General features: G+C 40.5%; 1 protein-coding gene across 7 annotated transcripts in view; it reads right to left on the bottom strand.

The window, feature by feature from the left end:
* The window catches only part of MAGI3 (membrane associated guanylate kinase, WW and PDZ domain containing 3), a 204,678-nt gene that overhangs the window by 19,321 nt on the left and 160,969 nt on the right, over window positions 1-24,388 (bottom strand). For 4 of the 7 annotated variants that reach the window (XM_048498947.1, XM_048498949.1, XM_048498950.1 and 1 more), the window contains exons 15-18: window positions 21,226-21,414; window positions 12,082-12,267; window positions 8,101-8,203; window positions 5,950-6,055 (exon numbers count right to left, since the gene is read on the bottom strand). In XM_048498947.1, the coding sequence (XP_048354904.1) occupies window positions 5,950-6,055; window positions 8,101-8,203; window positions 12,082-12,267; window positions 21,226-21,414 (584 nt within the window). The remainder of the gene's footprint in view (window positions 1-5,949; window positions 6,056-8,100; window positions 8,204-12,081; window positions 12,268-21,225; window positions 21,415-24,388) is intronic. The other 3 variants (XM_048498948.1, XM_048498952.1, XM_048498953.1) reach the window with 1 other exon arrangement.

The following is a 24,388-nucleotide window of genomic DNA, read 5'->3' as shown; positions in this document are numbered from 1 at the left end:
GGTGAACAACATAGAATAACAGTTACATACTAGACTGTAAATAATTTAAGTTAAAATGCAGCAATTAAGAATGATTAATAACAGCAATGCCTGCAATAATTCCTATTAAACTCTCCCAGAGGAGAAAGAGTGGAGCCCATAGATGGTAATGGACCCAAAATGTAGAGGCCCAGGGGCACTTAATCCAGCTGCTGGACACTCCAAAGGCCCAGCTGGAACAACTCGATCTTGGAGGCCCCTCACGGAACTCCACGGAATCCATGGGGCCGGACAGCTGGAGGAAGAGTGTTCCACCAGGCAGGAGGCAGGGCTGTAAAAGTCCTGGCCTAGCGTGAAGGCCAGCCGCATCATGGAGAAGACCAGGGACTACCAACAAATTGGCCTCTGCTGAACGCCCAGAGGCCTAGTAGGGACATATGGGGTAATCTGGTCCTGAAGGTATGAGGAGTCCCAGGCAGCGTAGGTCTTAAAGGAGTAAGTACCCATACCTTGAAGATGATCGAATTCAACCGGGGGAGCCAATGCAGGCAGTATTGGTTGAATATGATCTGGAAGAGCCCATTGAGCAGCGAACTGCCGCATTTTGGACCAGTTGTAACCTCCGATCAACCGCAAGGCAGGCCAGCGTGAAGCGAAGTTACAATAGTCCAGCCTGGAAGTGACCCGTTGCATGGATCACAGTGGCCAGGTCTGTGGGAGAGGAAGGGAACCAGCCTTGCTGGCCTGCTGGAAGTTACCGAAGCAACCAACCTCGGGCTATATATGGGCCACCTGGGTCTCCATCGAGAAAGAGAGCGAATCCAGGTGGGACCCCTGGCTAATGGACTGAGGGCCGGGCGTCAATAAGGGCCCCCACCTCCCACAGTGACTGCCGCTTTGAAATTCTCACCCTCTCCCCAAGACTTCGAGGAGCCAGAGGGACCCTCCGCCCTTCTTGATGGATTAAAGTTTTAACCTGCTCTGTTGCAACCAACCAGCAACCGCCTCCAAGAAACAGCTGGAGAGCTGCAGAGGCTGATGACCGCTCCCCCTTCCATCAACAGAATGAGCTGAGTATCATCAGCGTACTGATGACAGATCAGCCCAAAGCTGACAGTGGTTCACCAAGAGGACTTCTGGACATGCACACACTGAGACTGTGCACATGCAGGCCTATCTTTAGAGAATAGAAAGCTTATTTCTGTTCTGTCACTTTAAGAGCACTCGCTCCCCTCCCTTCATTCAGTTGGGGAATTTCCTGCCAAAATGGAAAGTGTTAAAAGGGAGGGGTCAGAGTGTCTCCCTCAGTTCTCTTATTGCTGGCAGGCTACATACTTGGTGCACAGAGTTGCAGTTGCTAAACTGCAGCCCACAGTGGGGTAGGAGGGTGTCATGATCAGCCCATGTCTGGTTTGATCCTGCCATGTCTCTCTTGCCTGGAACATGGGATTCTTTCTCTCGTTGTTCCCCGCCCCACCCCCCTTCATTACTGTGGTTGGGTGTACTTTCCCACTTTTTGTACATTTGTTTCCTGAGCAATGCCTTATTAACTAGGGTTGGAGATTCGGACAGTTCGAATCTGGATTTTGACCAAATCTGCACTGATTCGGACAGATTCGGACGAGCAGGGTCCGAATCTGAGCTGTCCGAATCCCATCAGATCCAAATCCATGAGATTGGGATCACCAGCGAGATGCATTTTATTTTTTTGTGAATTGTTTTTTTTCCGTTTTCGCATTTCTACATGTCATCAAAATTTCAGAAGGGTATCATCAGGGGACTGTTCATTGATACCCCAAGTTTAGTGCAGTTTGGTTCGAGGGCCAAAGTTATGGACCCTCAAAAGAGTGCCCCTATCCCTCATTCTTTCCAATTGGAGCTAAGGGGAGTGAGGACTACCCTTTGAGGGTCCACAACTTTAGTCCCCTGAACTAAACTACACCAAGCTGGAAGAGTAATCATCAGGACAGTCTCCTGATGATACCTTGAAAATATGGTACCGATACATCTACCATCATGCAAACCCCAGAAATTTGTCCAAGATTCTTTGTTCTGCAGTGACTTAGCTGCATTGCTGTCAATGGGAATTTCTGATAGAGGAGCGTGGAGTGCATTTCTCATGGTAAACCCACAAAACTTTCAGGGTATCTTCAGGAAAGTTTCTGGATGACACCATCCAGGTTTGGGAACTTTGCTTCAGGGGCAGTGGGAGATGAGCCCTACCCTTTTGAGTCCCATGGAATTGAACCTCCTGGAAGCAAAAGTTCCCCAAACCTGGATGGTGTCCAACCTGAGACTCTCCTGAAGATACCTACTGAAAGTTTTGTGACCATACCTTCAGAAATGTGCACCTCACAGCCCTCTACTAGAAATTCCCTATTGACAGCAATACAGCTAAGTCACTGCAGTACAAAGAATCTTGGACAAATTTCTGGGGGGTGCCTGCAGGGACACATTTTTAGATGCATAGGCACCAAATTATCAGGGTATCATCAGGTGACTGTCCTGGTAATTACCCGCAAGCTTTAATGCAGTTTGGTTCAGGTATGGACCCTCAAAGGGGTGCCCCATCCCCCATTGTTTCCAATGGGAGGTGATAGGGATGGGAGCTACACCTTTGAGAGTCCATAACTTTGGCTCCTGAGACCAAACTGCACCAAACTTTGGGAGGGTATCATCAGGACAGTCTCCTGATGATACCCTGAAGTATAGTATAATGTAATCAAAGAAAGCTACCCCTGCAGGCACCCCCAGAAATTTGTCCAAGATTCTTTGTTCTACATCTACACAATCCATTTCTGTCAGTAGAATTTCTGGGGGTGCCATTCTTAAGGCTAGCAGCACCAAACCTTTTAGGGTATCATCTGGAGACTGACCTGATGATGCCCCATGTTAGTGAAGATTGGATCATGGGGGCCAAAGTTATGGACTCCCAAAGGGTGTGCCCTATCCCCATTGTTTCCAATGGGGCTAATAGAAAATGGTGGCTACAGCTTTGGGAGTCCATAACTTTGGCCCCCATGATCCAAACTTCATCAAACTTAAGGGGAGCATCATCAGGACAGTCTCAAATGATACCCTGAAGTTTGTGCTACTAACTAAAAGAGTCTGGTTTGTGTTTTCACCTCCTCCACATGAAGCCTGGAGTGAGGTGAGTGGTGAAAAAACACAAACCAGAATTACAAAAAACTAAGCTGACATAAACTCAGGATATCATCAGAGGACTGTCCTGATTACACCCCAGAGTTTGGTGCAGTTTGGTTCAGGGGCCAAAGTTATGGACCCTAAAGGGGCCTGGCCCATCCCCCATTGTTCCCAATGGGGGCTAAAAAAGATGTTGGCTACCACTTTGAGAGTCCATAACTTCAGCCCCCATGATCCAAACTTGGGGGGTGTCATCAGGACAGTCTCCAGATGACACCCTGAAACTTTGGTGTCGATATGTCTAAAAATGCGCCCCTTGAAGGCACCCCCAGAAATTCCCCATTGACAGCAATACAGAAGTCACTAAAGAACAAAGAATCTTGGTTAAATTTCTGGGGGTGCCTGCAGGGGATGCATTTTTAGCCATATAGGCACCAAAATTTCAGGGTATCATCTGAAGGCTGTCCTTATGACACCCCCCAAGTTTGGTGCAGTTTGGATTATGGGGGCTGAAGTTATGGACTCTCCAAGTGGTAGCCACCATCTCTTTAGCTTCCATTGGGAACAATGGGGGATGGGGAACCCCCTTTTTGGGTCCATAACTTTGGCCCCCCTGAACCAAACTGCACCAAACTTTGGGGGGGGGGTATCATCAGGACAGTCCCCTGATTATACCCTGAAATTTTGGTGCCAATATGTCACAAAATGCGCCCCCTGAAGGCTGAAATGTGAATAAACACCAAAAAATTAAAACGCACCCCAAATTCCCGGATTTTCCCACAGATTCGGGCCAGTCCGAATCTGCAAGGTTCGGAATTTGGCCAATCCAAATCCATTGATCCGAATCTGGGCCGAATCCGAATTGGAACGAATCTGGCTGGTATTGACCAACCCTATTATTAACTCGTTAGGCACCTGCTGTTGTATTTCTGTCAGTGGTGGGGAATGTAGGTTTTGACCTGGAGTAGGCCGCCTTGTCTCTGGATCATGTCTCTGGACTGTGGGACCGGTGCGGGACCATCCCCCACTTGGGAATGGGCAGTCAGGGGTGGTGTATGACATGGGGCATGACGTGGGGTATAATGGAGAGTGCTTGTGAGGTTCAGCTTTAATTCTGGCAATAGAAGTCTAAATAGACAGCTAAATTCCTGATGCTGATTCACAGTAAAGATATCACCTGAACAAAAAGTCTTGTTAGTGAACAGTCCGAGGGCATGACCATGTGTGCCTGCACAGAAGTCCACTTGATGAACCACTGTTACACAGGTAAGTGCAATGCTGTTCTTGTCAGGGGGTTTGTATCTATATGACTGAGATGCACTCCTACCGTATCATAACTGCTTAACACTACAAATCAAATGCTGCTAAAAGATATATAAGCAGCCTCCTATCTGTTACTACTGCCATCTGAGGTATTCTTTCCTTGATCTTTATGGTTTCACACGCTTTGTAGATAATTAGGCTTTCCACTGACACCCTGATCCAATGAGAAACAGAGTCATATCTGCTATCTCGTGGGAACAGGAAGCCAGGTGGCTCTCTCTTACTATCTGCTGCCGACCTTGGGGTGCCTCAGTTTGGGGAATATTATTCACAATTTTCCTGGGAATTCGGGAGGGGAACCTTGCCAGGGATAAAGGGGGTGACAAAAGCCATGTTCTCCAGCTATCATTGTTTGAAACATACAATATGTGGGGTATCAAATAACTTAGTGTTTGCATCTAAGCCTAGCTGCAATTAGTTCTGCCTCAAAGGCCAAAACAGCCCTGAAAAGGACCATGCCCCTGCCTTTTATTGCTAGAAATCAAGGTTCAAAGGCTGACAGTATCAAATAAATTAGTTGTGGCTGCCTAGCAACCTCAACAATGGTTGCTGAGAGGGCTTTAAAAGAGTTTGGATTTATACCTCACCTTTCTCTCCTGTAAGGAGACTCAAGGTGGCTTACAAGCTCCTTTCCTTTCCTCTTCCCACAACAGACACCTAGTGAGGTAGGTGGGGTTGAGAGAGTTCCAAAGAATTGTGACTAACCCAAGGTCACCCAGCAGGAATGTAAGAGTGCAGAAACACATCTGGTTCACCAGATAAGCCTTTGCCACTTATGTGGAGGAGTGATGAATCAACCCCGGTTCTCCAGATTAGAATCCACCTGGTCTTAACCACTACTTCATGCTGGCTCTCGGCTGGAATAGTTTCTTAAACTTACAAATTATTTGGCAGTGGGGGTTAACTCCACCCCAGTATACTTTGTTTTTGAAGTTTCAGATTTTTCTGAAAGCAGGAGCTTTTCTCAGGTTTGCAGAAAATCTGTCTTCTCTAAGTTCATAGCTCTAGTCTCTGGATTTAAGTACTGACAGATTTGGCCACATTCCTCAGCAGACTACCAGACATGCCCACTTCTCAACCAGACATTCACTTGAAGAGCTGATTGCTACTGAAATATTTTTTTCTTCACCCCACCCAAACAAAATACACATACAAATGAAGGACAGAAATTTAGCTCAGATAGCCTTTCCTCCTTTTGGGGGTTAAAATGGAAAATATTATTTCATAGGGTCTGCTTTCAAATCAGCCCCTGAAAATTTTTAATGGAATTCCTCCACTGTTACATTACTAATCCCCACCCCACAGGCTGCTACAAGCTTAGCAGCTGCGTCCTTTAATTCACTGTGTCAGATAGGCACTGGATATATAGCTAAATGCACATGGGGTATTTTGGAAGCAACACACCCTGCTGGGAATACATTTTTATGCCTATACCCATATTTGCTACAAAGATAATTTGAACAAAGTCAGTGCAACTAAATGGAAAAGGAAAAAAATCTATACCTGAGAATGTTTGCTTCCTATGGTAGATGCTGCACTGATTTCTGATGGTGAGAAATGCCTGTAGCAGTTGCTTTGTTCTTTTCCAAGATCAGCTTCTGTAGTACCTCTACAATAGACAGGAAAGGGGTAGTAACTGGGATGCTATTGAGTTCTATACAAACAAAGTAGGGGTGGATTTCCAGGAGCGTTTACCAGAATCTGTGGACATGAGCAATCAACTGTCCAGATTACCTTCTTCATGGATATATTGTATCCATTTATAAAATTAAACAGGACCTAAGAGACCACTACACGTGATAAGTTTTACTTCACGCGCAAAAAATACAGGCTACAAAACATGTAGTGTAATAGAATTGACATGTGCAAAAAATATCTGGGGCATGACTAATTTCAAAGACAGAAAGGACAAAAATACGGAAGACTAGTCAGAATTTTACCATGTACCTCATTTTCTTGCAGGAAAGGTGGGGTACTCACTAAAATTATACTTCACTCAGCTATGAATTTTCATATTATTAGGCTTTTGGCCCGCTCTTACTAGATATTATGCCTGGAATAACTATCATAGGAGTTTTGTACTAGGTAGAACTAGAATTAGTTTTGTCTACAACTAGTTAAAAACTGAAGGAGGAATTTCAGTTATGATATGCATTTTATAGGCTCAGAATAATTACAGTTAAACACAGTGGAGTCAATCTTCTCAGGTGTTCTTTAATAATTGAGCGGCTCTATGTGTGGTTATAATTTCAGTTAATTTTTTGTGGTTTCTATATATCATTCCTGCCATTCTTAATAGGATATAGTTTACTAGGGATCCAGAGGAAAAAACATGCCTGCCTCTTTCAAGAAGCCCTCCATTATACACTTTCTCACCTTTCCCTTTAAGAAAGCAAAGTGTTCTGACCAGAGATTGAAATAACCAGAGGGGCATTAAGAGTTGTTTTTACCACCTTTGTGCAGCTACATAATGGTGGTTTTGAGTTAAGCAGCAATGCCTTCAGCAACACAGAAGTACTTGAAGGCACTGACCAGTATGGGTTATAGACATTAGAGTATTCTACCAAAGCTACTTAAGCAGGAGCAAGGCCTTCTGTGCTTGCAATAATTTTTGACAAACTCAAACAGCAGAATTGCAGTTTTATTTGCTCTGTCCAACACTGGCTCCATGAACACAGTAAAATCTGGAATATAAGCAAATTTTATATTTTCACCAGCAGTCTTCTCTAAATAGTCCTCTGTAAACAGATTTAGGTTGTATATAATGTACTAACTTTCAGAGCAGCCCACCACTGGAACAAGTAATAAATACAAACAAGCTACCTCTGCAAGTACTACCAGTAGCAACAAGCAATAAACAATAAATGTCTCTATAGCAGCTTAGAGCCTATGAATGAGTTCTGTATACTCTAGATCAGTGGTGGCGAACCTATGGCACAGGTGATTTTCATGTGAAGAACTAAAGCGCGATCCTTTACCTGGGAGTAAGCTCAATTGCTGGCAGTGGGGCTTGCTTCTGAGTAAACCCTCCTAGGCTTGTGATTCACCCGTTGGAAGAGTTGCATGGTTGCTTCAAAACAAAGCCACTGACTACCACCAAGTTTACTCCCGAGTAACACACGCCTCGGAGCCAACCATTTTTTCTAAACTAAAACCTCAGTATTCAGGTTAAATTGCTGTGTTGGCACTTTGCAATTAATAAGTGGGTTTTGGGTTGCAATTTGGGCACTCGGTCTCGAAAAGGTTCACCATCACTGCTCTAGATAGTCTGTGCTGCAGACTCTACTAACACATCCAATGAAACTTTCCCAAGTTCTCCTAAAGACAACGCTTGACATAAGTAGGTATAATGGGATCATGTTGGCTTATCTCTATAAGCAAATAGGTTGTCACATTTGCCACCAGCCACTACACATATCTCACTGTTGTAATCCCTACACATATCTCACTGCTGTAACCCAGCCAAAAGCCTGAGGTAGCACGGATCCCCTTACAGTCTGAAGTGAAGCGGATCTTGTGCCGCAAGCTTTCTGTAAATCAGAAATTACTTTCACCACAAAAAAATTAAATGTGAATACCATAAGATTATAAATACAGACTATTTCATACAAAATATATGAACTAAAAGAAACTAGCAGAAAAGCATAAACATACCTCTCTGTGGTCACAGAGCTGACTAGTCCTGTTCCTACTGGTCGGTGCTGAAGGGCTGGACTTTGTTTGGCAGAATTTGTTCCCGAAGGGGGACCACGGTGCTCTAATGAAGACACAAATGAAGATAACAGATACCCTTGTATATACAGGAAGAGTTAAACCACGGTTCTTGTATTACCCACTGCACTTTCTAAATATCCAGTGCAACTGCCTCTCCTGGAATGGATCAACCACTAACTGGAAACAGTTAATAACTATTCCTGAAGTGCATGTGAATATATTGATTATTTAATATATTAAGAACTCTTGTGGCAAGGCTAATAAAAACCTTTAAACCACACAGCAATTCGCCAGTTAATAAAATTCTCTAAGGAAGTGCCTCTCCCTCTAACCCAGGAAGCACATTGATTAGAACCTCGAAGGAAGTCCAACTACACTTATAAAACAAACATGCTCTGAAATATAAAGCTGACTTTCCTACTTAGAAAACAGCAATGCCTAACTGACCCCCTCCTCATTTTTAAGGGCACATTTTAAGCTAAAGAGACATTCAAAGCAAAGCAGTAAATCTTTCAAAATTCTCGCTGTAAACCAAAAAGAGAATGTTTGCAGTGATAAGGCCTGCAGACATTTCACTCTGGAGAAGCTCAGTGTGAATTAATGATTTTTTTTCAGAATGTAAATTCATTTACGTTTACAAGGCATTATGGTAAAGACTACTGTTCTGTACATATTACTACTACATATTATTACATTCTATTTCCCAGCCATTCCAGGCCTTGTAGACTTCGATACAGGATTCCTTGGCCTTACTATGACATGTGTCTGGAAGAAATATCTTTCACAGAGACCAATGCCAACATTTTCTTCCGGTTTACATTCAGAATTCTAATTAATAAGCACAGGTAAGGAAAAGCCCATCTGTCTGCATAAATCCCCCTGTGTGCATTTTTCACTTTCTACATGACTGGGGATGACTGTTTTGTACAAATATTAAAAGAATGCTTCCTGGAGCATGAAGCGTAATTTAGAGGGTTTTTTTCCTTAGAATTGAAAAGACTATTCGAGTGGAAAGAAGAATTAAAAATTTACATTTATCAGTGCTAAAGGGGAAAGACAGAAGGTTTCAAAATAGGTTTTTCAGTAGTTTAAGAGGTTCATATTCATGGATACAACCATAGGGAAAAGTAAAGTCATTTATGGCTGGGCTGATATGTTAGCCTATGTTTCAAGAACTGTTTGTATTTCTGCAATTCTTATTGCTACTGACTGGCCAGTGGAAATAGGTGGCCTGTTCCCTCAAATGTGAAACTGACTATGTTCACACTTTTGTGTGACATTGTCTTTTGTATTAATTATCTTTCACATTTTTGTATTAATTGTCTTTCCTGGGTAGCATGATTGCAATCACCAAGTGTTTTATGATTTGGAATTTTGCTGCCCACTTGTAGTGAATCTGTATGTCTGGTTGAACTGAACTCAAGGTTGAAGAATTTTAACAAAACACTGGCACTTTTTGAGCCATGTGGATTTCAGCAGCCTTTAAAGAAAATACCACATTCTGTTCCTATTCTGCCAACCACAACACACATTTGATTGCTGGTCAGTTTTAATGTTGTAGTTGGGTGACATATTCCATTGTATATCCTCATATTTGTGTTTTGTATTTGCAACATTTCTTTAAAACCCCTGAAAACATTAAATTGCATACACTTTTTAAGTTTCAACAAATGGGTACCTTTCTCAGGATGAAGGGATGCAATTTATCTGAGATGATGAGGATTCTAACCTAGAGGCAAAAGAGACTAAAACAGCCTCAACTTTACTGGCATTAAACTTGCATTTAGAGTAATAGCTCTGAGGTCCCCTCCTTTGGCATAAAATGAATTAGAATTCTGAAAAAAAAAATCTAAGCACCTTTATTGAAAAATAATGGAATACATAAGTATAAAAACCTCATTGCTGCAAGACTTGATACATGAGTAAATTAAATAGTTGATATTTTGTATAACAGACTATGAGAACATGCTAAATATTTGTGGTAAATATGAAGTAAGAGGATCCATTTTTTACTAGCATGCAGGCTTAATGTGTTTATTATTCAAAATTGTAAAAAATTACCTTTCTGGAAAAATAACAATAGCAAGTTTTATTAAATGCCCTAGAAACACATCCCAGCAAATATTTCATTTTGTGAGCTAGAGGATTAGACTGTTTTGCAGTCTAACATTTTCTAACTGCCTATAAAAGTTGAAGGGAACAAATCAGGACCAAATGTGGATGTGTCAGTGATATACTTATCTGAAGTCCTAGAAAGTCTGTGGGGTGGGGGTAGAGAGGGAGAGTTTTAAAATACAGCTAGAGAGGTTATAGCTAAATCCTTCACTTGTCCCAAAGAGAGGGGTGTTGTGTGGTTTCCAAGCTGTATGGTCGTGTTCTAGCAGCCAGGCTACTACTGTATAGATGCCCTCACTAATTGATTATGCTATCTTCATGGTTACTCACATGCTAAAATGAGTGGATCCCACTCAACACATGCAAATCAAGTTCTTTCTCCCACCCTGGACATTCCACAGGTATATATACTCCACTTGCTTCTACCATCAGATCTTCTGAAGATGCCAGCCACAGATGCAGGTGAAATGTCAGGAGAAAATGCTACTAGAACACGGCCATACAGCCCGGAAACTACACAACATCCCAGTGATTCCGGCTGTGAAAGCCTTCGACAATATATGTCTTAAAGAGATTCTCCACTTTCTGTGTCTGGAGAACATAAAGTCAGGTAAATCAGTATACTTTCATAGTACATGACTATGGCATTCATAATATTGGGGAGGTGACTGCTAAAAAGGCATTTGCTAGGCTGTTTTCTGCTGGAGTTCTTTTCAGGCTGCACTGGATTCACCCGTGGTTTCAGTATCAATCACTTCATTTTTTTTCTCATTTAGGAGACTTCCATTGAAGTTGTTGAAAAGAAAGAGGGAAGAACAAGGGCAACAAGTCCACCTCTAAGGCACCCAGGAAACAGTAGAAAATAGTTGCATTCCCCCCTCTACTCCCTCCTTTCCACCAGCAGACTTCATTCCATTCAAATGTAGCTGTAAAGGAGGTTTCTGCATAGCAGAATCTCTCCGACACAATTCAACTAAGGGCCAAACTACACAATGTGTTTTTTAATTAGTTGGGTCTGAGTTCCCTAGACCTGGTTTGCATTTTTAGCAACCAGACAGAGGCTTTGGGAACACAGTTTTAAATGTATGTGGGGATCTGATTCACCTTGGCACCATAGTGTGGGAAAGGTGCTCCTTCCTCCCCCCCCCCCCCACTGTTTCACTAAGCCAAAATGGCTTCAGTGAATTTTGGAGCTGCATGTGCATGAATGCTCCGTGTACAACTCCAAAATGGGGAGGCAATGCCCTCCACAGCTGTTTAAAATCAGGAAAATTATGAAGAAGGTAGGGTAGGAATTCCCTCTTTCCCCATGTTGTTGTCCCAATACAAATAAGACCCCCCACATGCTCTCTGTAGCTGCTGTGAAGCTGCAGGGAAAAGCAAGCTGGGTACAGGGAACTGAATACAACTCATTAAAACCTGTATTGTCCTAGTTTGGCCCCGTGAGTACAATTAAGATAGGTTTTCCTCCTGGACTTCATGAAATCTGACACCAGACAGATGGGCAAATTAAGGAGCTCAGCTTAGTCATGTTTGTGTGAAAGCGTGTCAAGTGATATATGGTTCTTACAGAATATCCTTTTCAGTAAATGCTCTTCCTCCCTCATCTGTTAACAGAATTTATTATATGCACCAGATTAGAGGCACTCCTTTACTTATTACTGACTATGATATGATGTGATGTCATATATATGTAGACATAATGCAGCATGTCAAATATTTTCCTTATACTGCCAGTTATGTAAAATATGCAGCCTAATGAAAATTTCCAGTGCAACAGTACAAAAACAGCTGACACTTGCTTACCTTCCTCAGCAATGACAGTGAGTGTGACAGTGTTTCCTGCTTCTTTTATCAGCTGCACAATATTTTCATGTGAGAGGTCTACAATTGACTGCCCATTCACTGCTGAGATTCGGTCTCCCACCTTCAGTTTCCCACACTGATCAGCTGGGCTCCCTTCAATGACACGGCCAATCTTATGAGGAATCACTGGGGAGAGAAGAGAGTCAAGATGCTGTTCATCACCCACTTTATTCACTTCTATTACATCCTTTAGAGGTTGCTGTGTTCAGTAATGAAAATCTGTTGGTGATTCCCTCCCAAAGGGAAGTCCAGCTGGCCTCGACCAGGACCAGGGTCTTTTCAGCCCTGGCCGCAGTGGCATACCTGCAATGGAGACATGGGGAGTCACATGTCCCTGGACGCCCCCTTACAACAGAAGATAGGATCCACATACAAACTGATGGCCTGTGGCAGTCTATGCTGATATATTTAAAATTTAGAAGATACTTTTAAAAGTTTTATGTATTGTTTTATTGAATGGTGGAAACCGGCCTGAACCTCTCAGGGGAGGGTGATGAATAGATCCAATAATAATTAAAAAATTTTTTTACATATGAGCATGTATTATCAACAACCAAATTCAGCTCTGGAGTATGGAGATTTTGTACTCAAAAGATGTATCTGAACTACATAAAGTCTGGTTTCATTTCAATAAAATGTTCAAAGGAATGTGGAAGATATTGTTAGGTAATGGACTCTTAGTCTTCCCTCAAATAACTATCTTCCAGAGGAAAGGGAATGAGTTGATTTATGTGTGTTACGTAGTTATGCTGAGACTAGACACTTGCTAGCATGAAATCTGCTGAAGGCCATCAGTAGGTGGCACTGATACATTTCACATCACGTACCAGAAAGATGCATGGTATGATTCATTTTAGTGACACCATCAATTCTACTTACTGCTTTAAAAACACTATTATTACCACCACAATTAAGCACTTGTAAACATTTCAAATGATCAAAATGTATTTCATATACATCTCCACAGTAATCTTTATAACTACCAATATGTAGGTCAATACCACTATCCCCATGTTTCAAGATGTTTAGGTTAGCTTCCTAAGTGTTAAAATAAGCAGCACATACTTTTACATATTGAATACGTGTTGTGGAAATTCCCCCAAAATGTACAATATCTGCCTTTCCTCATTGTGGGCCATTTTATGAGATTCTTTTGTTTGATTTGGTCAACCACAGGTTCATAGCCTCTATTCATGCCCACATACTAAGAATTCTTCCATTGAACTCTTTGAATCAAGTTTATTCCATACATGGGGTTGCCAAAAAGATATTTCTCATACAGAGTCAAATTAACATGCAATAATACTTTGAAGAAAAGTATGACTAAGAACAAATAAAATGGTGTAAATGGAAGCTAGCCTTATCAGAGCTTCTCAACACTAATGCTGGTCTTGAAAGACTAGCACATTCACTATATTCAAAGACCAGGAGCAGATTAGATTAAGACTCTCTACACGGAAGCACTGGTAACTCAAGCCAGCAAACATTTCTTTTTTCTTTCTTTAGCCTTTATTTGGCATAAAACAAATAAAATGCAAACATTTCTAAAACTCTCAAGCCTGGGAAGATATCAGGGAAAGACTGCTGAGAGGTCTGGAATGCTCTTTAACAGTGTGGACTTGGGAAACACCAATGGGAGTGGGGAAAGAAATTCAAATGAACATTAAAACTCCGCATTCAGTTGAAGTTCTCTCTCCATCCTGACAGTGTCTACCAACTACACGTGGATTTGGGGAAGGCTGGCTGAAGGAGGGGAGAGAACTGCATGCATTCTATTCACCTTGCTGCCACTGCTTCTCAAGTCCTCATGGAGAGGAAGAGAACTTTTCATACAAGCTTTTACTTGCTCTGTTTCAGTGTTAAATTACACTGACATCTGATAATTTTTTCCTAATAAATGTCTGGACTCTCCAGTGATTTATTGTTTGAAAGCTGTCTTCCTTCTTAATCGACCACCTTCTTGGGCTATTAGTTCTCTCAATTTTAATACCATTTGATGATATAATAATCACAGAGTACTTTTCATCTTTGAGGATTTGCCCAGGTTTTATTTTTCCTAGATTGTCCATCATATTCTCAAGTATTACATAATCAATTTTCTTCTTTGTGATGTTATTACAGTAAACATCAACTAGTGATGTCAACGGTGAAGTTGGCGGGCTTATTCCACCACTGCACTGAAACCATATTCTTAGCAAACCATCTCTCAAAATATGCCTTCCATCTTGATTCTGAATTGTTCTTAATGACTTCTTAATCCATAAATAGTTATGTATTCCTTCTTTAATGTCAAATGTTTCCAGTTTTACATTCTTTTGATTTGGATTAATAATCCAGTCTGACACAAAGATTAGTATGGTGGTCTAACAGTACAATTTAATGCTTGGTACAGCTAAATCTCTCTTTCCCTCTTTCATCTTGTGATATGTTAAATGTTACTCTTGGTTTATTTCCAGTTCATATAAAATTTTATATGTTTATTGTTCTCTACCATTTTAAAAGTGTTTTCATCTATATAAAAGGATAACATTACAATTTTTTTAAAAAACCCCAGCTTTGGTAATATATTTATTCTAAATGCAGAAATTCTGCCTAACCAGGAAATTTTTAATTCTTCTAATCTTTGAAGATATTTCTTGATATTTGTCCAACTTTTTTGATAATTATCTTTGTACAGGGCAACAAGGATGATTGAGGGACTGGAGCACCTTTCCTATGAGGAGAGGCTGCAGCGTTTGGGACTCTTTAGTTTGGAGAGGACACGTCTGAGGGAGGATATGATTGAAGTCTGTAAAATTATGCATAGGGTAGAAAATGTCCACAGAATTTTTTTCTATTTCTCAGAATACTAAAACCAGGGGCATACATTGAAAATGCTGGGCGGGGGGGGGGGGGGAATTAGGACTAATCAAAGGAAAAAAAATTTCATGCAACGTGTGATTGGTGTTTGGAATATGCTGCCACAGGAGGTGATGATGGCTACCTGGACAGCTTTAAAAGGGGTTTGGACAGATTTATGAGGGAGAAGTTGATCTATGGCAGGGGTAGGGAACCTGCAGCTCTCCAGATGTTCAGGAACTACAATTCCCATCAGCCCCTACCAGCATGGCCAATTGGCCATGCTGACAGAGGCTGATGGGAATTGTAGTTCCTGAACATCTGGAGAGCCGCAGGTTCCCTACCCCTGATCTATGGCTACCAATCTTGATCCTCCTTGGTCTGAGATTGAAAATGCCTTAACAGACCAGGTGCTCAGGAGCAGCAGCAGCAGAAGGCCATTTCTTTCACATCCTGCATGTGAGCTCCCAAAGGCATCTGGTGGGCCACTGCAGGTAGCAGATTGCTGGACTAGATGAGCTCTGGTTTGATCCAGCAGGCTCTTTCTTATGTTCTTACAGATTATCATTTTGTCCTGTTATATATATGCCCAAATATTTTATTGGTTTTTAGTAACATTCATGTTATTTTTTCTAACTCTTCTTCTGCTTAGTTGCTGTTAATAATATTATCTTTGTCTACTTTTTATTCAGTTTATATCCCGAATAAGTTCCAAATACATTCATTTGTTCCCTTGTGTATTTCTAAAAGCTATTTGGCCTTATTACTGATACAAGATCATCACCATTTTTCACTTTATATTCTTTTAAATCTTTTTGTATTTTAGAAATTCTTACATCTTGTCTAATTTTTGTAGCTAGTATTTCCATTGCCAGAATAAATAATATTGCTAATATTGGATATCCTTGTTGAGTTCCTTTTGTTACTTCAATTTTTTACATTGAAGATACATTTATTAAAAAAATAGCTTGATGTTTTGTGTAAATGCTTTGCATCTAGTTTAAAAATTCTGTTCCGCAATTCATATTTTGTAAGGCTTTCATTAAAAATAACTGAGATGTACCGTCAAAAGTTTTTTCTGCATCCAAAAACATAAATGCCATTTCCCACCTTTTTGAGTATTCAATTGCATTCACTAAACATAACTTTAATATATAAAGGGAATGACCCATTACTACCATAACTGTATAGACCAATCTAATTACTAAACATGGCTTATAAAATCTTCACCACAATCATGGTTGAAAGACTATGAAAATGTATTACAGACTAAAACCATGAAGATCAAATGGGATTCATTCCAGGGAGACACAATAAACAATCAACCACAGATAACACCCACCCACCACCCACCCACCCACCAACCTAGCGCTTTACATACATTAATGCAAACAAAAGTGACACAGATCCTGCCCACAGATCCAAAATTTGAAGGACCCATAACTCAGGTTAGAGGAATAGGAGGAGACAATCAGATAGGGCCTAACCAGAAAAGAGCACTTCTGCAACTCCCAGAACTTTTTCTAAATTACCAGTTATGTAAGAAACCAATTTAGATCAGGACACTAGCACTACCAAAATGGTTTTGATAGCAGCTTCTGGGTTAAGGTGCTTATTTTGAAAACAAATGAAAGCAGGGGGATAGTTTGTTCTAGTCTCAAAAAACATTAATGTTTGAATTTGTCAAACAGCTGACTTGCAAGGAACAGGCAATGCAGCAGAAGAGAAAGGTTAGTTATTTTCCTAATCTGAAATATGTGGATGGAACTAAGCTCCTGTGAAAGGAGTTTACAGAAATGGTTCTTTCCCTTCTTTTAACTCCCACAGCAGCTCCCTGCTCAAAAACAGCTGCCTTATACTGAGTCAGACCATATATAAAGGTCAGTATTATCTATTCTGATTGGCAGCAATTTTCCAGGGCCATTCACATGACCTATTACTTGATTGTTTTAAGATATTGGGGACTAAAATTGGAACCTTTTGCATACAAAGCAGATACTCTGATCCTGAACCATGGCTAAACCCTGTAAAACTCCGGCTGAGAGTCAAAGGACCTGTGAGAACAACAGGCTACATGGCAGGAAGAAGGGGAAATTGGAAAAGGCACCATTTCTTCATACTTGCAAGATGTTTGACTGCAGTTACAGAGATTGCTCCCTGCACACTGCCTATATTTGCAAAGGATGAATCCAGCCCAGGGTGGATACTGTTTCAGAGGGCTTTTTTCTCTAACTAGCACCGTTGATTCTTGGGTGAAAATCATTAAATTTAAAGTCCATCTGCTTATGTTTCTGCCATTCTGTTTCTCAAAACCCTGAAGGTCTAAGCAGAGACACATTTAATTATGCCTGGATCCTTGCAGCTGCTCATATTCTTTCTCTGATTAGCCGCTTAGACTACTGCATACACAGAAGCATTTTGAGGTGGCCCCATTCTCAAGATACCAAGTATCGACCAATTTTCTTTGTGCCAGCTGCTTTTTCACAAATGTTGTTAGCACCCTGATGACATGCCTCAATACCAAAAAGTCACCCAGATTCACCCCACTTGCTAGCTGAAAGCTTGAACTGCCTTCAGTCAGAATAGCTATTGCTGTTATATTCTAAATATTTTTTCCCGGGAAGAGAACAGATGGGATAGAGGTATGTTGAACTATGTACTTAAGAAAATTATCAATTAGCATTTCAAACCTATGACAGTAAATCTCAAGCAGTTTTTAAAAGATACAAAAATGTGATTAATTATACGTCTGAATGGTAAATTAAATATAATAGTGGTGGCAGATAGGACCTAGCGTTACCTCTATTTGAAGATAAACATGTGCTCTTCTATTCCTTCTACATTTTAATCTAATTTCATTCTGTAACTAAATTTCTGTGAATATGAAAGCACAGCACAATGTAAAATCAAAGCTTCTAATGTAGACCTTTAATTTGATATCCAGAAAGCGCAACATTTATTTAAAACGGATTCCCATGAATCCAACTGTATTGAGGTAAACAATGGTTTGGAAGTTATCCACAAAGCTGAAGTCTGCTATTATAATTCTTAATAGGACGAAGTATGTGTTTAGTTATCCTCTACTACGTTCTATGAAAGTTACCTAATTCAGTTGAAGGGTCAAACTTATCCCTTCTTTTTAAAAAAAAGATAAATGCTTTATGTTATACACCATGACAATTACACAGAGAATTTGGCTTAGTTATCAACAATAATTTCCTCTCGAATAGTGTCTAAGCTCTGACTAGACTAGACACCATAAAAATCCACTAGCAGAATGATTTTTTCCATATTTCTTACATAGGACACATAATCAACTCCACAGCATCAGAGGGCGACAGCTCCAGTTCCAGTGGTTTCTATAGCAACTGCCTTTATTAAAAAGAAGGAAAATCTGAGTACTGACCTAGTACCTTAGCAAAAGCTCATTTCTACAAATTTGTTCACTATTTCAAAGTGCAATATCATGATGCACTCTAAAATTTGTTTTTAAAAAGCTCTTTATTTTAAAAGCACTGTGTTTTAAAAGCACTGTCTTAGGCAAACAAAACTAACAGTAAAATAGTCATTAATATCCTGCAATGTTTCTAAATAAGAAAGGATAATGGGTTTTGGAAAAAGCTGGCTATGAAAAGAAAAGTCCTAAATCATTGACACTTTTGTCAAAAGAAATCAGTACTAATACACCATCCAATCTATATATTTAATTTCCAACTGTACTCTCTATTTGCGGTTACTTAAATCTGTAGAAAGGGGGCACACTTACCCCAAGCAGATTTTTCTTCAAACTTTGGGGACTCCCCATGTTTGCAGAAAAAGCTGAAATCAACAACAACATATACGAGGGTTTAAATCCCCCAAATACAATTTGTATTCACTGCACATGTGCAGACAAGGCACTTACTAGAGCAGATCAAAACTTCCCAGCCTGGCTGAGGTGGTGGAAGATGCCAGAAGCCACTCCTCCAGGCTGGTTGCAATGGTGGCTTATGCTGGCAGTCATCTCAGCCTCAGCAACAGTGGCACAGGAGAAATTCACCAGCTGTGGACACTGATGGTGCCCTGAACTCAGTCGCAGTGGCAGTGGATGTTGGCAGCCACTTTGGGCCAGTGGTAGCAGATGCTAGCTGCCACACTGGGCTCAGAAGCAGAAGACACTGGCAGCTGCTCTAAGCAGGCTGCAGCACTGACAGACACCAGAAGCTACCCCTATGCTCAGCAGCAATGGTGGAAGAGCCTGGAGCCATGGCAAGCTTGGCAATAAGGGGGGAGGATAGGATCCCCCCCTCCACTGAGAAGGAGGGAATCAGGTGATTCTCCCAGTACATTCCTGCCCCTCCCCCGAGGAATAAGGAGGGAATTGGGTGATTTCTCTTCCCCTTTGCAAATACTGCAGGTCCCCACTTGTATTATTAAAACAGTGACTGAGAAATTGACAAATTAGGATTTACAAACTGGGGGTATGGGGTGTGTGTGGAATCTATAATCAAAAAACCTACATAATTTGTACATCAGCAAGGTCTTATACAAAAGTTCATATAAGCCTACTATTCTTTGATCTACTTTTTAAAGATATTAAGAACATTTTTAAAAATAAAATCAACATTCATACAATTAATATTAATAAGATCAACATTCTGTGGAACGTACAGTAAAACTACAATTTTTTTGTAAAAAGAAAGGTATGTTTGTTGATGCGTAGACAAAAATTAGGGGGAGCTTTGGAGCATGATAACTGTTTTCAAATACCTTGTCACTTAACACGAAAATACTATTTCTTTCAAACTATTTTTATAGTGGACAGCCAAGGTGTAATGGACAGCCTTTAGTTCCACACTCTAGGCATCCCAGAAATAGTAGGCAGATACTACCTTCCTTGCCTTATCCACCCAAACTACTTAGCATTGAGCCCTTCTAAAGAAGAGACAATAAACTCATATTTTATGTTATGGAAAGAGGGTGTTGGTATGAATCACTCCAGGAATTACCTCAGATTCTATTCTACCTCCTCTGGTTTCCTGTGTAATAGAAGCATGTAATCCCACACAGTTATTTTTAAACAATATCTTACTGGCAATTTAAAATCTATGCCGTAACTAAAATCAACCTGGTTACCAGTACAGGAAGGTGTGACAAGGAGAGCGGGAGAGAAAGCACTTGGCCATCATACAGGGTTTGTAGACTAGGCATTTGGTTGCCAAAGCACTTTAAAAAATGGCCTCACCTGCCATTAGAATGGTAACAAAAGCATGATATAAAGAAGTCAACTGGTACGGCTTTTCATATTTACTTCATATTTACTTACGCCTTTAGTTATCTTGGGTCTATCTTAGGTTTTGAAAAATGTGTACAGTCAGCTTTCAGTGGGAATATTTTCATTCAAGTACCAAGAAATGATCCAGACGCATCATGGATAAGTACTATGCAGACAGTACAAATTGATCGGTTTCTCTGAAATGATATCTGATGTATTCATAAAAGTAGTATACCAAGATTTAAAAAAAATGAAATACTGCTATAATTTTCTGCCTACATTATATAATCACCCATGTCTATATCTTGGAATGCAGTGATACCTCCTAGTTTAGCTGGCTTCAAAAGGGTATTAGATAAATGTATGAAATTATATTCAGAGGCAGCTGCTGCCTCTAAAATAGTAATATGGGGGCATGGGGGGGGTGGCTAGATTAAATATGCTGAGAGCCTAAATAATGTCAACTTTAAGAGGCCCAACAGCTTTATAAAAAATAATAATTTAGTCATTTTTGCATTAAGAGAATCTTACCCCCATCCCCAAACTGAGGACCTAAACTATAGGTTACTAAACTTCTGTGTAAACTTTTTTCTAAACTTCTGTACAAATCCAACTCTGACTCTGTCAACAACAGATAGAGGTTTGGTTATAGACCCTCTGGGGCCATCTGGTAAAATATGGTGCCACTGGTCTGATTTGGCATGGCTGCTCTCATGATAGCACTGTTAATTTGCAACACTGATACAAAATATAATAAAATATATTATTTGAGGAAAGAAGTAGGCTTCTACACTTGAGCCTGAAGATGCTACAAAATAATAAAACAGGAGAAGAGGAGCATATAAATTGTCAGTTAAGGAATAACTGTAATGGCAGAAGACTCTAACCAGAAACTGCTGCCTTACATGATTTTCGTAACAACCATGAAGGAGTACTGAAAGCAAGCAACCCACCTGCATAACCAAGGCAGACAATCTTTATTTGTTACTTACCACCAGGTGGTGGCTTGTTTTTTGAAGTAAGGATTACAAAGCCAAATCCTTCATTCTCCTTCCGTTGCAGTACAATGTCATAGGCCTCTGGGAACTGCCTGGCTAGATCTGCTCGATTTATCCTGGGAGAGCCATTCTGGGAGGAGATGGGAACTTGGGATGAAGACTCTTCTTCTGATAGTTTATCTGCTAAAAATGCCATAGAAACATGTACAGGAAGAAATCAGGAAAACACTGCTCAACGAGAAGATTTATTAACAAAGTTAAACTTAACTGGTTAGAACCAAGGTGCTGAAGAGGCATTTGCAAAGACCTGAACAAGAGAATGACTTCAGCAGAATGGAATAGGACAGTTACATTTCAGAACAAAAGCAAAATAGTTAAGGAACATGAACAGGGATGAATACTTGTTTAAATTGCTCTGGGTACCCATCGGGGAAAATAGTTGGGTACAAAGAAATACAATTTAAACCAGAGAAAGAAACTTGACAGTAGTATTCCTCAATGAACCCCCTTCCAAATTTACTCCAGCTAGTTCCAGTTTTATTTGAAAAATAATAAAAATGTCATGCATTGTTTTTTAAGAAGTGCTCATAAAAATTTGGGAATCATGACAGCAGTCCTACAAAGGTTTACTCTACCAAGGCCTACTCACAAGCCTCATTGTACCACAGTGGGTAGCAGTGTTCTATTATATTTTATTTTAATTTAGAGCAACAGAGGTGATCGGGCAAGGATAATTCTGTGACAAAGAATTATCTTCCTAGTTTTCTATTTTTCCATAGAATTGTCTTCTTTGAATCAGAAACTTAGATAATGCAGTGTCATATGTCCCTGGGTCCTCTAAATAAGACAGTTGTGCTCAAGTTATGATCTTTTTTGTACACACCTTCTTTACATGCAAGAAAGCATTTTTTCATTATTAAAGCTATCTCACTATGCCACCATTACTTCAAAAAACATGTTGAACTGTCAAAATAATCCAGGATAGTAATGCAGGCTGAGGCTTAAAGCTAGAAATTGCTTTTCTTTGATTAATCTTTTCCTAGTCTCCAGGTACCCTGTTCATACAATCACTCAATCTAACCACCTACTTTATACAATGACAAACAAAAATTACCAGGAATAATACAAACAAAATACATACCAGTGCCTGCCCAATAATGCCTAGTTTGCTGCTTCAGCACAATTGGTTTTAAGAAGCCCCTCCCCCATAATAGCAGACACCTCTTTTTTTGTTTTCTCATTACTTGTACCACAGTGGGTAGCAAAAAAAACAGGGTAAGAGGAGAATGGGACACCCTTGGTGCTGTCAAAAAGGCTCAGGTAGTCTTTAGGGAGGGATTTATATGTTTTGTCACACCACAAAGCAAGGAGCTGGTGGAACGGGAATGAAAGTTTTAAATATTCCATTCTCCCAAATCTATGTTTAATCCATCACATACTACTTCCAATTTGTAGTTTAGCAAAGAGATACATTTAATATGAGGTGCTTTTTCCACTCTGCAAAAAATCTTTTTTCATTTATCCTTCAACATATTTGATCATCAAGGAGTAGCCAGAAAAAAGGCAGCGTTTCGTCTGATATATCGAAGTCAAGAACAGTAGAGTCTCTTTTTACCACTGTTATGGTCACACACATCTCAGACAAATCACTTTGTTTTTGCGCTTTGCCCTCGACAGCACCCAATGATGATTATTTTTGAGCTCCTGTGGCTGTTTGCAATACTTTTTCCAAATTTCCAATAGAGTTTGAGATGTAAATTTGGATTTACTGTAAACTGCTGTGGTACTGGGCTGGGGCAGTCTTTGGTTAACCAGGCGGCGCCTGAAAAAACTCCCAACCCAACCACAACAGATATAAGCACACAGAGAAAATTATCATTAACAGTATGACAGAACTGGAAGAAATGGGCTCAAGTTCATGAATGCTTAAGCTGGAATAGAGATGCATTAGTTTTCAAAGTGCTACAACTCATTGGTTCATTACTACTTATCAAGTGCAGCTACATTCAAATCACCTTGAAGTGTAAACAAAACATGAGAATAAGGAAGACCATCATCCAGTGAGCAATCTAAATCTGATACAGTTATCTGCTGTCGGAGAGCTCTTCTGCCAAATATGGCATCCCCAGGGGAGGATGAATTTCCAGAGTGATACCAAGCCAATGGACAAACCCCCTGTGGGTCATGTAGGTTGTACCATCTGGCAAAATCTATAATGTCATCAGGTGGAGTTGTCTCCTATGACTTGTAAACTCCAAATGTAACCAGATAGTCATTGGATAGCTGCTGAAGTGCAAACTCTCAAACCCATGGAAGATTACCTAAAGCAGGGGTAGGGAACCTGCGGCTCTCCAGATGTTCAGGAACTACAATTCCCATCAGCCTCTGTCAGCATGGCTAATTGGCCATGCTGGTAGGGGCTGATGGGAATTGTAGTTCCTGAACATCTGGAGAGCCGCAGGTTCCCTACCCCTGACCTAAAGAATATGAACAGATTCTGGTTTCCTAGAACCTTAGTCCTGAGCAAATTCAGTTAGCAAAGCAGCCCAATAGAGATTTCTCAAGAAGTCTGGGACTCTGAGATTCCCTCCAATTGCTCACATTTCAAGGAATGGAAAAATCCATAAAAAGAGCAAAAAACACAAAATCAGTTCTATCTGCCCATCAACTGCTTAGATCAAAAGAAGAGAGGAAAAAATAGAGAGCCAGTCACTGTGTCAGTTACTGGAGCAGTCTCAACTGATTTTGTTTTCTTGTTCTTTATTATAATCCCTCCATTTAAAAAAAAGAATCTTTTTAATTGAGTCAATTATAATGTCAGAAAGCCAGAATTTTATCCAGAATTTTGAAATTCTGGATAAACTGCATCCCAAGTGAGATCAGGCTACATGGGTGAGACTGGGCTCTTGGGGCTGTCATGCGTATTTATTACTTGGATCTTGGATTATATTAAGAACATAAGAAGAACATAAGAACAAGCCAGCTGGATCAGACCAGAGTCCATGTAGTCCAGCTCTCTGCTACTTGAAGTGGCCCACCAGGTGCCTTTGGGAGCTCACATGCAGGATGTGAAAGCAATGGCCTTCTGCGGCTGTTGCTCCCGATCACCTGGTCTGTTAAGGCATTTGCAATCTCAAATCAAAGAGGATCAAGATTG

Source organism: Sphaerodactylus townsendi, linkage group LG05 (assembly GCF_021028975.2).
Source record: "Sphaerodactylus townsendi isolate TG3544 linkage group LG05, MPM_Stown_v2.3, whole genome shotgun sequence".
NCBI classification, from domain to species: Eukaryota; Metazoa; Chordata; class Lepidosauria; order Squamata; family Sphaerodactylidae; genus Sphaerodactylus; species Sphaerodactylus townsendi.
This window is presented reverse-complemented; position numbering and strand designations above follow the sequence as displayed.